The sequence below is a fragment of the Sebastes fasciatus genome, chromosome 5 (genome assembly GCF_043250625.1).
Source record: "Sebastes fasciatus isolate fSebFas1 chromosome 5, fSebFas1.pri, whole genome shotgun sequence".
Taxonomy (NCBI): Eukaryota; Metazoa; Chordata; class Actinopteri; order Perciformes; family Sebastidae; genus Sebastes; species Sebastes fasciatus.
In genome coordinates, this window is record NC_133799.1 from 10561114 (window position 1) to 10579432 (window position 18319).

Genomic DNA, 18319 nt, shown 5'->3' on the forward strand with positions numbered 1-18319 from the left:
AGCATGTCCAAAGGGACATGGAGACAGACTAGACTAGTGCAGTGATTCACCATCATGTCATCGGACTGCAGATGAGGGCTGAGGGAGGACAAACACACATTACAGCAATGTTTCCAGCAGGGCTGTTTTTTCTTAGTCATGTGGCTCCGGTGAAACCATTAAACATATAAGTCAAATAATTCAAGGGGTGCAGCTCCACAGTGGTCTGTCCTATCTAATTAATGACAGGAAAACAACTTACAGTTAGTGGATAAGGTGGAGTCTTTTGGTCTTATCTTAGTCTTACAAACATACAAAAATAGACAGGATGACATTAATTAAAAAATAACGAGGGATGGAATGGCAATTATAATATTACTTCTCATTCCAGCTATCCCACAAACAACACTTTAATTGGTAAGGTACCATTATTTGGTCAAAATATTTTCTAACAGTAAACAAAGATGATGATTGGTGGGCAGTGCCTTTCCCACTTAAAACAGCAGTGGGTAAAATTGGAGCAAATATGGATTTAAAAAAAGTTATTTTTATAAAACGGTCACAAAATGTTGTATGTACACAGGTGTAGCTGACAAAATAATGTGTGCAGCCAATTAGGATGAACCCTCTATAAAACACTGTAGCAACTGCTGCTTTATACTGGTCACCAAGAAGCGCCAAACCCCCTACTTCATGTATTCTGCTGTCACTTGAGGAGTGGTGAGACCTCTGTCCTTTTCCTATGCAGGGACAGCCCTCACATGAGGCTCATTCTGGTTGGCTGAGTATGTACATACACATTTTAATTGCAAGGATAGGCGACTGGCTGCACTAATAGAATCCCATTAGAGGGCAAAGCCCATGTGAAACACATCCCACTGCTGCACAGGTCTAATTAACACATAATACATAATTGGGACAGTGAAAGATAAGAAGAGACAGTCACACTGAAAGACAGACATCCAAAACGCGGCAGATGAAATAATTAAAATTCCAAGAATGCTTCTTTTGTCTTGTTTCGTATTTTGTTCCGCCTCTAATCCTAGCTATGTGAGTGTGTCAATAGCACGCATGACAGGCATGAATAGTTGTTATTAAATGGCGTGCATTAATGTGCGCGCCTCAGATAAATGGCTTCCCCCACAGAAAAAGCACCGGGGCAGCCGGCGTGAAAGAAGCACAGTCTAGGCAACTGGATTTCCAAAGGTGGCTCTGAACTTGTTCAAAGGCAATAACAGCCCACAGTGTGTACAGCACTTTACACACAGGACTTGTTTGAGTGCACAGACTTGCATTCTCTCTATTTATCAAAAAGATGGAAAGGCTGCACACCCTCTGGAACTGAAAGTGGTTTGCAATGCACATGAGCTGTGTTATATCTGACTTTTCCCTTTGGTTCATGCTGTGGCCTGTTAGCATTACCATCATCAATTCAGCAAGCATACATTACAAGTCCAAAAGCATTGATCTAACTTTTCCTATCCTCATAGTGCGTCTGAGTGAGTGTTTGTGTGCATGTTCGAAAGCTTCACAGCAGCTTCAATGGTCTTTAAATCAAAGAATAACAGGACGTGTACGGCCTACATAGAATTAATGGGCCTGAGAAGGCAAATCTCATACACAAGTGATTGCAATGGTGCATGTGTGGTGTGTGTTTGTGTATATGGCAGCGGGGGATGCTGACTTGGCGTTTCCTCCATGTAAATGCAACATGATTAATGGACTCACCACCAAAATTAGACAGAGCACAGAAAGAGCTTCAACAAGCAAAAAGAGAAAAATAAACCATAGCATGTCCCATCTCAGGATATTCCCATGAATATACCAAAAACAACACCTAGGTTTACAGAATTTATCAGGTTTTCTTGACATACTACAATTTCCACTCTTGACCTTACATAACTCCTACATCAAAACATGTCACTGGTATCCCTAATTCATTTTAAATTGGTTTCTTAAACTTACAAGCATACACTGAAATCCCTGTATTCATCAATGTCATGGCTAAAATGAATATTACTTAAAAGGAAAGCTTAAGTGTGGGGATATTCTGTAGTTTACTTAATTAACAAATCACATTAAAGGAACAAAACCAACAATAAATAAATGTTTCTGCTTGTGTATCCTAAGGTTAATCCTCTGTGCCATAGAGCGCCAAAAATAAATAAAAAACTGCTGCCTTAAATTCTTTCTAGTGCACCACATATGCCGCTGAAAATAGTCCCCAACAAAAGCAGAATTTATTCCAGTTTGACCTGTTTGTTTTAGGAAATTATAAAGCCTTAAAAAAAAATAAAGTATATATTCATGACCCGTAACATAAGACTGCTTGGGAATACATCCAGATCTTTGGTCTAATCATGTAATTTGTTGACAATAACACAAATACAGAATATTTCCAGCCTTATCCTTTAATGGCTGACATACCAAACGTTTCTCTGTTGACTTCTTTGTGCATTTGTTTGGCCTTTCCCTCAGTATGTCCATCAGTGTTTACCGTAGACTGTATAAAATATGGACGTGGTCTCTGCGGCGTGACTCATATGTTTCTGAAGAGCAGCTGCGAAGCTCAATGTGGGTGGCTCCGGCCATTGCCATCTTGGCAGAGATGATTCAGCCTCTATTTATTTCTGCTGTAAATTTGGGCATTTCACCACAGGAGAGCCTATTGGGATTCACTCGCTTTTGGAGCCAGCCTCAAGTGGCTATTTGAGGAACTGCAGTTTTTGGCACTTCGGCGCTGCCGCTTGGTTGTTTACTTGTCTGCCTTCCTGTTTGTCTGTCTATCAGCCTGTCCGACTGTCTCAAAAGGACCCCGAAAACAGCCACATGGTCCTTAACTCAAATAATGAATCATCATTGTGGATAACCTTGATGCATCATTTTAAAGGAATCATATTCACATGATTTTATGAATCATTCATGCAAATCATATCACCGTATTAGCATGCTGTTCAGCGCTTTGGAAGTGCTGCATGAGTCCTATTTAATTGTTGAATTCATTCATTTATTATTGCATGTTATTATCTACATCTGTTCAGAGTGCTGGCATTTAAATTCATTGGACTAAGCGGCGGTTCACACATGAGGTGATAACGAATGATTGAGAGGCAGATGAAGACGAGGACACATCACAAACACACAAACACACACACACATATCCCAGAGCCCTGCAGCTAGTTTTAACACTATCACACCTATCACAGACAAACACCATCAGGGGGAACATAATATTTCACTATAATAATAATGACAGCCAAAGATCAAACTAACAATAGCACCATTATTTAAGTATGAATGTGAATAAATCAGTCTTATAAGGGCAGGAAGACACATTCCTGCAGAATACTAACAACCTTCATATGTCATGGTGTCATGGCCAATGTGACTATAAAAGACATTAATGCTCTATGGAAGAGTTATGAAATCAGCCACAGATCCTCTTGCTTACATAAACAATAAGGTTCTCCAAAATACAGTTTTTAAAACAGAGTCTGCACTGTGGGATACAGTAATACCCCAGTCCAATGCAAAAATATGTCATGACATGACATATGACATATGTTACAAAGTTCATGCTGATGCAAAATTGACATATTTGGCCTGATGATGACGCTGCAAGAAAGAAAGAAAGCTCATATTTCTAAAATGGAAAATGTCTGGGGGGCATATTTCATCTGCCCATGAGATTTTCTGAGTATAAGAGGACATTTTTGTCTGATGGTGGTGCTAGAAGAAAGATCAGAGGGTCCCCACAAACAATGGGAGTCATCCTCTCGGAGCAGAGGCGCCTTAATATTACTTGAGGCCCCGGGGCAACGGACATTTTGGAGGCCCTCCTCTCCCTTCACAATATGCCACAGCAACTTTAATTCAGAAGCCACGGTCAATGGACAGTGACAACAGAATATGAAAGTCATCATTATAAGACAATATATCAACTATAAGTCAAGACAAAACTGGGTTATTGAGACAAGTAGGCCTGTGTGCACAGTGGCAACACGAGAAGATCATTCCTTTCAATTAAAACCCACAAACATCACAGGTAAAGAACTGCTATATTGTATTATTATCGCGTTAACTTTGACAGCCCTAGTATCAATGTTATATCAAGATGGCTTGCTCTGGATCAAAGTGTTGATGAAAAATGGACTGGCCAATCAATATTGCTATCTTGCCATTAGCATTGCAAAAAGCTAAATATTACCTGTGAACACAGACTTTAGAATGGCTTCTCTCACTGAAAGCAAGTAAAATCATTTCTAGGTTTGTTGAGAAGACAACATAGTGAGAGTGGTGTGTCTTATTTTTAGTGTGTGTACCTGTGTTAGCTGCTCCAGCCTTTGTTTCGCCCCCTTCAGGACGGGATCTGTATTACGGACGGTCATCTCTGGGTTTTCCTTCTGGGCTTTTAAACTGGTGCCAACCACACGACCTGCATAGCTACAGGAAGACAGAACAAGAGAGAGACATCAAGTACTTTCTGTCCTAGTTCCGAGTGTGTGTGTGTGTGTGTGTGTGTGTGTGTGTGTGTGTGTGTGTGTGTGTGTGTGTGTGTGTGTGTGTGTGTGTGTGTGTTGCTCTCCTGCCCCAGTTTTCCCACAGTCACTATACTAGTGTGTTCAGTCAGGGTGTAGTGATTCACTTCATGTGCAGGGACACACACACACACACACACATGCACACACACACACATTGTAAAATTAAACTCCTGGCAAATGAAACAAAGAAAAACAGACTTTTATTCAAGCAGAGGAGTCACTTGAGACGTTCAGTTAAGGTGACATGAGTTCATTGTGGTAAACTGATCTAAATCTTAATCGACTTGTTGAAGAGAATTTATTAAGAACATGTTGTAAATGATTCATTCAACTCCATGAACAAAATGTCTCTTTAATTTAAAAAAATTAACTTGACTGCTCATACTTCTTGACTTTTACGGACTTTTAATGTCAAAGGCAGTATGTTTTTATGGAGTGTGAATCGTGTAAATGTAATCTGATCTTTGCTACTGGACTCCCGGCACCCTCTACACAGTGTGTCAATTTTGCTTCCATAAGAGCAGAGGTTTTTACCTAAAGGTGGCTCTAATTGGCATAAGAGATATTTTAATGTACAAGATATGGGCTTTTTAAACAAAATGTAATTTCTTTTCACTGCTTTTTCTAGATGTTTTCCTCCACTCTACCTACTCTGAACAGATACCTTTTCTGCAAATACTGTGCATGCATGTAAGAACTTCATACTGAACTCATTTAAATGGCAATTTTACTGAAGTAAAAGTAGTAAAACTACTGTGTAAAACTAAAACTAAAACTCTGTTACAAGTAAAAGTCCTGCATTCAAAATCTTACTCATGTAAAAGTACAAAAGTATTAGCATCAAAATATACTTTAAGTACAAAAAGTAAAAGTACTCTTTATGCAGAATAATATATAATATAATGATTATAATTGATGATGCATTAATGTGTACATCACAATGTTGTAGCTGGTAAAGGTTTGGCTCATTTAATGTACTTTATATAGGCCTACAGCTGGCTATCTTAACCTATAATAATACATAATTTATTAGTTGATTTACATTTTTTTTATTATGAATCTGAATCTTCAAAGTAACTTAAGCTATCAAATAAATGTAGTGGAGTAAAAAGTACAATATTTTCCTCTGGGATATGGTGGAGTAGAAGTATAAAGTAACAGAAAATGGAAATACTCAAGTAAAGTATAAGTATTTATTAAGTACAATTTTGAGTAAATGTATTTAATTACATTCCACCACTTTAATTGGGTAGAGTGGCCTGAATGGGGCAAATGAACATCATCACTGAGATTCATCCTTATCATATCGCATATTGATGTTTCTTGCTGTAGTGGGATATATCACATCATTTAGTATGGGTGGGGGGGGGGGGGGGGGTTGCGGTGGGTGGATCAAAAGAAAGATGAAGTGAGCAAAAAGCAAAAACAGAAGAAACAACACTTCATGAGTCATATTTTTCCCAAGTCCCAAAGTTCCAAACCAGCTTTGCTAGCTAATATAATCAGCCACCAACTCAGTAACCGCTGAGTCCACACCCTCGAAAACACAAACACACTCTGGCTATGGCAACAAGGGAAAAGGGTTGTGGGAAGCAGAGAGCAGACGCATGGTGGATGTCAACTTGACTAATGCCAAGAGATGGTGTGGTGGTGAAGACCCCAGCCTCTGGAGCCACGCTAACCCTGCTGGTCTGGATTCAGATCCCACCAGAAACTTCACCCTGATGCATGAAGTCTCTAATTAACTTCCTCAAATGGTTTCATTCTCACACAGATTGTGTTTTCATGCATATTTTTTTTCTGATAAAAGGGTCACGTTCTGGTTAAAGTCTTATTCAAATCAAAGTGTTCATTTCCTGCAGGCCTGACTCACAAAGCAAGCTCAGCTTGGTCTTTTTGTGTTTTGGCTTCTTTGAGCCTGAAATTGGCAATCCATTATAACTGGTCTCATATAACTCTTTATGAGCTGTCTCTGTGAGATACGTTTTCCAACCCAGCTATGAGCAAGCTCACATTAAATATGCAGCCAATCGCATACAACATCAACAGATCAAGAGCTGCATGTTTAATTCAAGAGAGGGTGAGACTGCAGGATCTCATGGGAAAATTGGGTCATTAGGGAGGCAAAAAGAATATGACGGAGTCGGGGAAAAAGAATACAGCACACAACTATAAAAAATATAATCAACAGAGAGGGAACTAAATAAAATATAATATATAAAACATGATACTGCTGACACTTTCAACATAGTCAGAGTGGGTATGGGAAAAAAAATAATTACCACCAGTTTTGCTCTTATGTTTCATGATGAGATGCATTATTACAGATATGGTGTTTCTGCTGTGCAATGCAGAGAAGATTTACTGGAGGAAAACTGAATTGTAAATGATAATGGCTACAGGAAGAGAGCAATTAATGAAGGTATGTGTGACTGTGTATATAAATTAGTGGGAACTACATTTCAGTGTGCATATTCTACATTTTTTAAAGATGGATTTATGGTTGACACACGAGGTGAACAGACGTCCCTGGACTGGTTTTGATTTATAGTTCAGCGACAGATATGCAATGCTAGACAGATCTGTGTGTCATCAGGTCGTATTATATATTCTACAGTAACTACATTCTTTCATTTAATTTGTGATGCAACTAGGGCTGTCAATTGATTAAAATATTTATGATTAATCGCATTATTGTCCATGATTAATCACAAATTAATCACAAATTAATCACAAATTAATCACAATTTTTTTTAATCTGTTCAAAATGTACCTTAAAGGAAGATTTTTCAAGTTTTTAATACTCTTATCAACATGGGAGTGCGTAAATATGCCTGCTTTATACAAATGTATGTATATATTTATTATTGGAAATCAATTAACAACACAAATATCGTCCAGAAACCCTCACAGGTGGTGATGGCATAAAAAATATGCTCAAATCATAACATGGCAAACTCAAGCCCAACAGGCAAGAAAAGCTGTCAGTGTGTTGACTTGACTATGACTTGTCCCAAAACTGCATGTGACTATCATAAAGTGAGCATGTCTGTAAAGGGGAGACTCGTGGGTACCCATAGAACCCATTTTCATTCACATATCTTGAGGTCAGAGGTCAAGGGACCCCTTTGAAAATGGCCATGACAGTTTTTCCTCGCCAACATTTAGTTTTTTTTAAGTTGAAGTATGGAGTGTTATTTGGTGGTTGGTACCAATGGATTCCTTAGGTTTTCTAGTTTCATATGATACTAGTATCTTCACTCAAGCTTTAAAACTGAGCCAGCGTCAATCTAAAAAAGATCGACTGTGTTAATGTGTTAAAGAAATTAGTGGCGTTAAAACAAATTTGCATTAACACGTTATTATATTGTTAACTTTGACAGCCCTAGATGCAACCGATCGTGGGAAGATCCACCTTGTTTCTCTACTCAATGAGACTATCGTGTGTGCGCATCACTCGTCCTGCAACAAACAATCTGTATATAAGCTGGAGCAGTTAATTTGCTAGTGGGTGGGCCATTTATACATTTTCTCACATCCTTTGATTTTAACATGCTCCAGAGGAACTTATCCACACTGCACACAAAAAAGTGAGCAAGCCTTATAAATCCAGAACGTCTGGGTAAACCACTAATCTTATGAGACAAACCACATCTCATGGGTTTCTTTTGTATTGCTTCATAAACAATAAAAAGTACATTTCAAACACTATCACCATGGAAACTGCTTGCATTGATTAAAAAGATGCACCAGTGAACAGCAAAAGATCACACAGTGCATCCCTGCTAATCCCTGTAGAAAAGGAATTCTGGTTTTACTGTATGTTTGATAAAAACAGGATGTGATGCTACATGTACCGACATGCCCCAAAAGTATCCTACGTAATGGGAACAGGATATTGGGCTACATGTAAATGCATTAACACATGATGAAAGGTTCACACACCCCCTTCCTCTTTCATGGAAAGAGGAGGAAAAAATGACAGGAAAGATGAGGGAGGATAAAAAAAAAAAAACCTCAATTAAAAACCACAGACTGTGGCTTAGGGGGGAAATCCCAAGATTCCTCAGACTCGAGCAAATATTTTAGGGATCAGTATCAACCCCACACATCCAATGAATCTGCTACACACCCAAGACTGGCAACACCTCACACATATTATGGCATATTCATGCTTTCCTTTATATTCATTAAATGTGTGTCTTCATTGGTAACAATGAAGCCAAGAGTGATAGGCTATTGATTTGACCTTTATTTATACAAGGTCGGCTGAACGTACTCGCTCTTTCGCCACGACACCCTGTTTACAGTTACACTGACAAATAAACTAACAGACACATACAGAACAAAAGCATTAATATAATTAGTTAAAGCGCTGCAGACCGGTATGAGGCCATTATCATGTATGGCTTACAAAGATGTATAAAAATGTTTGGCTTTGCAGATAATTCACAAGATCAACAATAAAGCAGTCATTCCTTCCAGGCATTAAAAGATACATACAAGATGGCAATTTTCCAATGAGACATTTGTGGTAATCACCAAGGGTTATTGTGTCTCACAGTAAAGGAGGAACAACCGACCTAATCATGAAAAACGCAGTGGCGGGTATTGTAATTATCTCCAGTAATTAATCCAAGAGTTTAATGGTAAACGGAGTCTAAGGACCTAAAGGTGGAAGCAGGAGCATGTCGATTACATCCCCATAATCAGGAACTGAGGGGAAAACGACTTCAGCAATACTTTTCCTACAACTCAGGGAAATTGTTTCTGTGCAGAAAGCCAGGCTTTTGTTGCACCTTACAAAAGTTTTATGTTTAAATGTACGTTATTTTGTGACCTCCTTAATACTAAAACCAGTAACATTGGAGATGTGCAGATTACTATAATATATATCTCTAGATATTGAGTACAGTATAAATGTTGTTGTATTTGCATTAAAGTGGGGAGTAGGCAGTATATGTTTTAGCATCATTGGGCAAAAATTCCACAATAACCTTTCAGCATATTGTAATTCAAGTGTTCTGAGAGAAAACTAGACTTCTGCACCTCCTCTTGGCTCTGTTTTCAGGCTTTAAAAAATCTAGCCTGTGACAGGAGACATTGGCCAATCACAGGTCATTTCAGAGAGAGAGCGTTCCTATTGGCTGTGCTCCGGCTGGTGGGCGGTGCTTGGTTGCAACACTATTGCAGTGATAAAATGTCCACAGACCACGCAAAGTACTCAAAACCACCTCTGTGGTAGTTCCCGCTACAGTCGGTGTCTCCTAGACCACATATTGCCATGATGACTGACACACAGACAGACTCACAAGGTGAAAACAATACCACCCACAGGCTGCGGCGGCTGGTAATAACGAGTACGGTGGGGCTAGAATTGACACTAAAAGCAGATCGACGTGGAGTGCTCCAAGAGGAATGCCTTCAGCTGGTATTGATTAGCAGTTCCAGGATTAGTGACAGACAGGGCAACAATATTTATTAGGGTCACAGATATCTCCACCGCAAATGCAGAGGGACCACATGACTATGACTATGCAATATGTAATGGAAAGATCAATTATTAATGGGCTATGCTCTGTAATGATTAGTGCAATAGAAGGAAGAAGAAAGGATTCATGTGGTTTCACCCATTGGCTGTCTAACATCTACAGAGTGAAGAGCTGAAAAGGGAACAGAGACCCAGAGTTGGCTGTATAAACTATTTGTTATTTGCAGGATGAGACATTCTTAAAACGCTCTGCCAGCGGCAACAAAACATCTGTTGAATGCTGAACAGATATCATTTTCATTTAATGCGTAACAGCCATCAGATTTACTGAGGCTGGAGGTGAAGAGATGGTGGCTTTATTTGTTTTAACTTGACTGCCTTTCAGTATTGTTAAAGGTTCTCAATTTGAAACTCAGAGCATTAATAAAGCAGCAAACAACTATTTGTTATGTAAAGATATAGAGGAGTAATGTCTACCTGAGTAGAGAATGAAATCCCTCTGTGTGTGTTGTAATCAGAGTTTCTCTATGCTTTGCTACAGAAAATAATTTCAGTAATAAATCACACCTTGTGGATTGTGCTTTATATTCAAGTGGAGAGGAAGATATGAACAGCATCTGCACATCTAAAGCATTTTCTCACGTCCAATACCTGCTGTCCTGCTGAATGTATTGGAAACTGTCGGTGCTGTGAATGAGCTATCGGCCAGATTACAGATTGTCTGGATTCTCTGTCTGTGTGATGAGATGATAATATTGCACAAAGTGTGCATGCAGCAGACGACACGGAGAGTGACGCTTAATAAGATCTGGAGAACGACAGACATAAATCACCAGCACCATAATGACAAAGCTGCTCTGCTGTTGCCCTCGGTTACTGCAGGGTTGTTAACGGTAACGTTTAAAGCGGCTTTGGCATGCATGGGAACACACACACACACACACACACATGCACACTCACACAAACACAGTGAAAATGAAATCACCTGAGATAGTGATCTGATCTGAGGGAGGTGGGTAATTATAAGAGTCACAACCTCAATCGCTGCATTCCTGTGGAGTCATTTACCCACACACACACACACACATACACATACTGACACCTGAGGGTTAAACTTGTACCGCTTATACAAGACATGGAAGCGATATGCTGCGGTTTGGATAGGTTTGGAAATTGCATTTAGTTTCACTTTCTCTATCCTTCATATTCCTCTTTTCCCCCTCCGGCCAATTCTTTCTCTGTCTTTTAACAGCGTTTCCCTGATACTGTAAAGCATCAATGGGTGGTGCAAAACAGATTTCAATGCATTAAAAAACACACGAAATATATCAAATCAACGGGTGTGGCAGGTCTTCAGAAGTGGAAGCAATGGCTCATTCCTTATGATGGTGATAAGATGCTTCCCTCTTATGGAGAAAATCCGCTATTACAGCTCTAACTGGCCACATGAAGATTACAGTTTAGTTAATTTAACTGCAAAACACATATATTTACAACATTTAACTGTAATTGAATATACCAGCACAGTTATGCAATACCAATTCATTCTCATAGCGTCATACCTCTATATACTATCTTGTTTAGGGGCCAGTCAATCAAGAGTTCACTCCACTGCATGTCACACACTCATTTGCACCATTTGACCCCCTGCTTGATTTAAATCGGAAACATTCATAGAGGGAGAAACGGCTGCAGTAAATCAGCTTCAGATGGGGGCTGTGACATTAAGAGAGAACGGATGGATAGGAAGCCGCTCAGTACAGCTGTCACTTTAAATGTCATTGTATGATCTACGTTTCTTTTTATATTATGTAGAACAGATATTTTGAGTTTTTACTGTTGTTTTGAGAGCTATTGTGTCTATTATGATGGAAAAGCAAACAATGGTGAAGATGGTGATTAGAGCTCCGATAATTAATCGATTAGTTGTCAACTAGTAAATTAATCGCCAACTATTTTGATAATCGATTTATCTGTTTTCTTAAAAAAAAAAAAAAATGTAAGAATTTTTTTTTTAAATTCTCTGGTTCCAGCGTCTTAAACGTGAATATTTTATGGTTTCTTTACTCCTCTGTGACAGTAAACTGAATATCTTTGAGTAGTGGACAAAACAAAGACATTTGAGGACGTCATCTTTGGCTTTGGGAAACACTGATCAACATTTTTTCAACATTTTCTGACATTTTTTAGATCAAACAATGGTAACATTTTATTTTACAGATGCGTAAATTTCATGGTAATTAGGTGATACTTAGAAAATAACCTAATTGAAATTTCTTTGGAATTACTGCCAAATTACCCCAATATTTACCTCAAAATTGATCGAAAGTTACTTATAAACATGATTTAATAATGATATGCTAAAATAGCATATAATCGTTAATATAGGGCCCTTAGTCTTGAGAAGCAGCTGCTCTTCATCGAAGGTGGAAAACCAAAACTACTAGAAGAAACTTCTGATCAGGCACAAATCTCACCATTGTGTGACTTATTGTTTACACAAATGTAACCTGGTAGCTAATGTAATGATTCAGGGAGTTTTTTAAGAAATTTAAAAGAAGTTATTTGATAATTATTATCTATTTATCAGCAGACATGGAAATAAAACATATCAATTAACTTTGTATTCTTTTCCTGGAAATGTATTAAATAAATTACCAGCTATAGGGAAATAACGCAATATAATTATTAAATAATGTGTATAATAAAGTAATTTTTGATACATTTTGAGGTAAATATTGGGGTAATTTGGCAGTTATTCCAAAGAAATTTAAAATAGGTTACTTGCTAATTATCACCTAATTACCATGAAATTTGCGGACCTGTAAAATGAAGTGTTACCCAAACAACTTATCGATTAATGAAGAAAATAATCGACAGATCATTCGACAATGAAAATAATCGTTAGTTGCAGCCCTGATGATGAAGGTGATGTTTTGTATAATGTGCTTACTGTACGAGTGTGGATTTGTCTTGTATGGACTACTGCTGCTCACTGATGTCATATTGACTTTGCATCGCGTGTACCAGTATAGGATTATGTATGGGATTTAGTTAACAAAATAAAAGCATTGTGCCTGCCACATGGTGTAATTTGAATGGTTATTTTAATAAATGAATGTGTATATCGTAATGACCCACTGTCATCTCGCTCTGCGCTCTGCTCAGTGTGTACGTGAGTGTCCCATCTGTTCGTGGATATGGTGGACTGGCCAGGAGCGACTGGACGACAGTCTGCTGCCAGTTGTTTCCTGCCATCGCTTCAGTTTATGTATACAGCCAAGGGCTTTCGGTTTGGGTTGGCAGCTGATAGCAGTGTTTACTCATGGGTCTCCAGATTGTTAAAGTCGTTCAAGGTTACTCACTAGTAGTGGTAGTTCTGAAACTTTGCCTTAAAGTTGTTAAATATTGTAAACATTTATTTTGTACACATTTCTCCTGCTTGTTTTGCTTGACGCCTACTCTTATGCTGGACCCTTTTTCACCTAAACAGGGGCCTAACCATCTTCATCATCATGCCAGCTCATATCCGTACGAGAGAGGAAAGCTAATAATCTACTCTTCTCTCCTTTATCATGCACTCTCACACTTTCTCATCACTCTGTGTGTTTTGCCGCCTATCTCTCTTTTTCTCACATAGGCTACACACACTCTCACCAACACAGACATTTGTAAGTGAAGTGGGTCAGAGGGCGGAGGAGATGAATGGAGGTCTGAATAGAAGGATGGAGAGATGAATGGATGGCTGAATTAATGAATGAATGGGTGGATGGATAGATGCAAGAGAGAAGAAGATGTAAAGAGGTCAGAGAGGCACAGACTGGCTAAACTCCAACACAGTTATATCTCTTTTGTTCCTCTAAATAAAACGCTAAAACACATATCGCAGATAAAGACAGTCTGAGGATTTCTGACGTTGTGTATAACACAACATTGCACTTAAACAAAAGACATTCTATCCATTGTGCTTACTTTTCTTTAGAAACTGCTCTGGCACATCAGGCCACTTGTTATGTTATCTAACTACATATTTTCTTTATTACAAAAACAATCCCTTCTTTAATGCACATTTTCACTTGACGATAGCAGGTCATTAACAATTTAATCCCTATACCTCATTTCTCAATAATATCGCTTCTGTGCACCTGGGTTCTGGCTAAATATGATTAACTGCTCTTCACGGGTCCAATTTTATTCCTTTTTTTTAAGTACCTTAATTCTTTGTCTTTAGGCAAAGTTTACTACAAGACGAAGAGAGAGAAGTCATTATAGTTGAGGGACGTTCAGGAAAACTGTTCACTGTTCTCTTTGTGGTAATCACAATTCAGTGATATATTCTGATGTCTGTTGAAACATATTATACTGTTATTTTGTGGCATCACACCAGCCACACTGTTAGATGTTTATTTATTTATCTATTAAACTAGAACAATTGTGACATTATCGAGGGTGTAATCATCTGCATTTCTTAAATGTAAAAGATACATTAGTGTACATCACAAAATGTATTACTGTAAAGAGTGTTATTGATATACAATGAAATATTTCATTCCTAGGTCATTTTGAATTAAATAATATATTTAAAGGGAGTCTTGCTCCACTTTTCTTAAAGAATACATATGCTAATTTTCAGGTTCATACTTGTATTTTGGGTGTCTACTACAACATGTTTCCATGCTTTAATGTTTAAAAAACACGTTATATTGATCATACTGTCTGTCTGAATATACCTGTATTCACCCTCTGTCTGAAACGCTCTGTTTTAGCTCCTGTCTCTTTAAGACCCCCTGCTCTGATTGGTCAGCGTTTACTTTTCCTGTCCGCATTTTCGTAGTCGCCGTCCTCACAGCGCCATTGCAGCCGGGGACTCACTGTGTGTGTGAACTACACAGAGTTCAGCGCCACTTCTACTGGTGACTGTATAGCTGTGACATCACAACCTTATGAAAGTCCTAACAGCACCTTTAAAAGCACAATTTCTGAATACAGGCTTTGTGCATTTCTTTGTGGATTGAGTGTTTTGAGACTTTCACAGTATTTATACAGAACCTTGACCTGTTTTATAATCAAAAAAGACATGGAAAGCTCACTATACAATATGGGACCTTTAAAATATCATTAGAGGCAAAGAAACGAGCCATTAAATACAAGGTTTACTGGCCTTCACTGAAGCACTGGTGATAAAACAAAGTGTGTGTGTGTTTGTTTGTGTAGGATGTCCTTGCAAGACTACATGGCCTGTTTCACATCGTTGATAGAGCGTTGATGGAAAACCTTCTCCATCACAGCAGCTGAGCAACTGACGATGTGTGTGTTGAGATAGGGCCGTGAGCAGTGAGATGTCAGATGATCTCATATTCTGTGTGTATTACAGGGTGCAAGTTGTTACGTGTGTGTGTGAACGTGTGTGTTGGTGTGTGTTTGTGTGCACGCCTGTGAGTGTGTGTACGTGTTAGTGCGTGCGTGTGAGTGCACATTTGTCTTGTTACCAGTTCAAGCTGCCAATGCAATCACCATGAGAAAGACTCTGGAAACAAACTCTCTAACCTCCACAACCCTGTCACCACACACACACACACAAACACACACACAAACACACGCACACACACACACACACACACACACACTGGCAACTATTAGGAGACACACACACTTTCTCATATGCTGCACTTTTGTCCCCTTTTTTAATTTAAAAATCATTCTGACTTAATATTAGAGGCAGTCATGGACGACTACCCGAGAGAAGAACTCATTACTGGTATTTAAAGCTCATAAAGTTCAGTTTCAGTTAAATGTAGAAAATACAAACCCACCAATGTAAAGTGAGCTTCTCAACAACAACTCAGGAGATTTCACTTCAGTATACTGAGTAGACGTAAAATCCAAGGTGGCACTTCACATCTGTCTCAAACACCTACTGGGTTGTCACTTAACACCGAATTATGACTGGATGCTACAGCACACTGGGACAATTGTACCCCCTACTGTACATCAATATTGCTGCAATATACTGAAACCTCTGGGCAGGTGGCAGTACAGAGAGCAATGCTGAGGCTCAGAAGGCCTCCTGAGTAACACACAGGTCTGAAAACCTGGCCTGAACATGGTCCAAAGTCCAAAGTGAATATTTTTTACATCAAATCTCTCTCTCTGCATGTACTTCCCTTGCTTTTTCTGTTGCTTTTTGCATTTTCATCACTCGTCCAATATGGAATTAAATGAGCATTAAAAGGAACAGTGTGTAACAATTGGGGGGATCTATTGGCAGAAATGAAAAATAAAATGTATGATTTATTTAGTGTATAATCATCTGAAAATAATACTTGTGTTTTCGTTACCTTAGAATGAGCCGTTTATATCTACAAAGCGAGCGGGTCCTCTTTTCACAGAGCCGGCTGCCATGTTTCTACAGTAGCCCAGAGCGGACAAACCAACCACCAAACACTTTTCCTGCTTGGGCCAGAGTCGATAACGTTACTCGCTGCCGCCGTTCTCTCTCTCTCTTGCTTCACCCCTCAGTTCCCATGTACACACACACTCTACACACTGGCTCTGCTCAAAATGACCTACGCTACTGTTACATCAACTGCCTTGCGTCAGCCACCGTAGTTCTCTAACACACTTGGCACACGGAAAAGGCTTCAGTTGGTTGCAATCTGCAACCTCACCGCTAGGTCCTACACCCTGCTCCTTTAAATGCCAGAAATGGGTGCCTCACTTGAGTAGTCATCCAGGACCTTGTATGTCAGAGCAGCTGCTCTGTATGATTTGTGTTTGGTAGGTCCTTTCTGGGAAAAAAATGTTTTGCTACAAAGTAATAACGTAACACACACACCTCTCTACGACGTCTTGGCCACTCCAGCATGTGTGCTGCTCAACCTCCATCTCACTTTCACAAAGCATCTCTGGCAGCTCGGAGAAAAACCACTGGTACCGCTGGATAGAGCCCTCAAACTCCCTGAAAGAGAGAGAGTTGTGCACAGTTGAATGCTTGGATTGTTGGTGGTTAGTAAGACCAGTGTACCACATGCTTTTATTTGTTCCAGTTTAGACCTGTCATGTCCAGTTCTCTGTGAAATCCCTTCTCTGGTAAGCAGCGTGGGGAATGGAAACAAGCTTACAGCACTTTTGATAATGACTGCATAATGAAAATCTGCCCTGAAGTTTTTCATTTAATGACTTAGCTGATCTCAGGTTTTAATTATACTTAAAGTCCCACCTTAAGGGGATGGCTATATCCTTAAGGAGGAACGACACATAAAACAATGAAGAGACATAGATATAAAGATAAAGAGAATTAAAAGTTAATTGACAACAGCTGAGTTGCACTTTACTGGCCTAATGTTTACACTGACTCATAAAGCAGCAGTGGGTAGAATTGGAGCAAATGTGATTTAAAAAAGCTATTTTCTAAAACGGTCACTATATCCTGACAGTAGAGCATGAGACAGGTAATCTGACAAAAAATCTTGTTCCTCTGTGTCCTCCGGTGCTCCTAATGGCATCTGCGGGATTTCACAGACTGGAGGAAAACAACCAGTCAGAGCCGAGCTGGAGCCTGCCGTCTCTGAGCAGCTGTCAATCACTTGCGAACTCCGATCAAACAGTCAAACTAGGCGGCGCTGATCAAATATGAATCAATATTCTGTTACTGTAATGCCTATTTCTCGCCTCAAATGTTTTCAGAAACATCTCGTAGTGTACTGTTTAGCTGTAAAATTAGAAAGTTTGTGACCCGGCAGCCATGTTCAGATCAGTTGAGGAAATACCAAGCACCGCCCACCAGCCGGAGCACAGCCAATAGGAACACTCAATATGAATGCTCTCTCTCTATAAATGACCTGTGATTGGCCAAAGTCTAGTCTAGATTTTTTAAAGCCTGAAAACAGAGCCATGAGGAGGTGCAGAAGTCTAGTTTTCTCTCAGAACACTTGAATTACAATATGCTGAAAGGTTATTATGGTAGTTTTGCGTAATGATGCCATAAACATTCTGCCTACTGAAGCTTTAACTCACAAGGTTTCTTTTTGACACTGACTCTTCTTTATAATTGCTAATAAATGGACAGAATTGAGTAAATGACTACTGCAAAAAAACAAGAGCAGACAGGTGATGTGATACCTGTAATTTTTCTTATGGACAAATATTCCTTCAAAGTGCAACTGATGCAGACGGATTTACCTGGAGAGTTTTTTCAGGCTGCGACTCTTGTCTCCTCTGGAGCCTTTAAGAAGGAATGTCCTGGTGGGATACACAAACACACACAAGCACAGAAAAAACATGTTTGAATTGATTTTCTTCTGCAATG

The 18319-nt window shown here is 39.1% G+C and overlaps 1 protein-coding gene across 1 annotated transcript in view; it reads right to left on the bottom strand.

The window, feature by feature from the left end:
• The window catches only part of LOC141767562 (glypican-5-like), a 56331-nt gene that overhangs the window by 23877 nt on the left and 14135 nt on the right, over positions 1-18319 (bottom strand). The window contains exons 6-8 of the mRNA XM_074635000.1: positions 18193-18252; positions 16847-16969; positions 4302-4422 (exon numbers count right to left, since the gene is read on the bottom strand). Coding sequence (XP_074491101.1) covers positions 4302-4422; positions 16847-16969; positions 18193-18252 — 304 coding nt within the window. The remainder of the gene's footprint in view (positions 1-4301; positions 4423-16846; positions 16970-18192; positions 18253-18319) is intronic.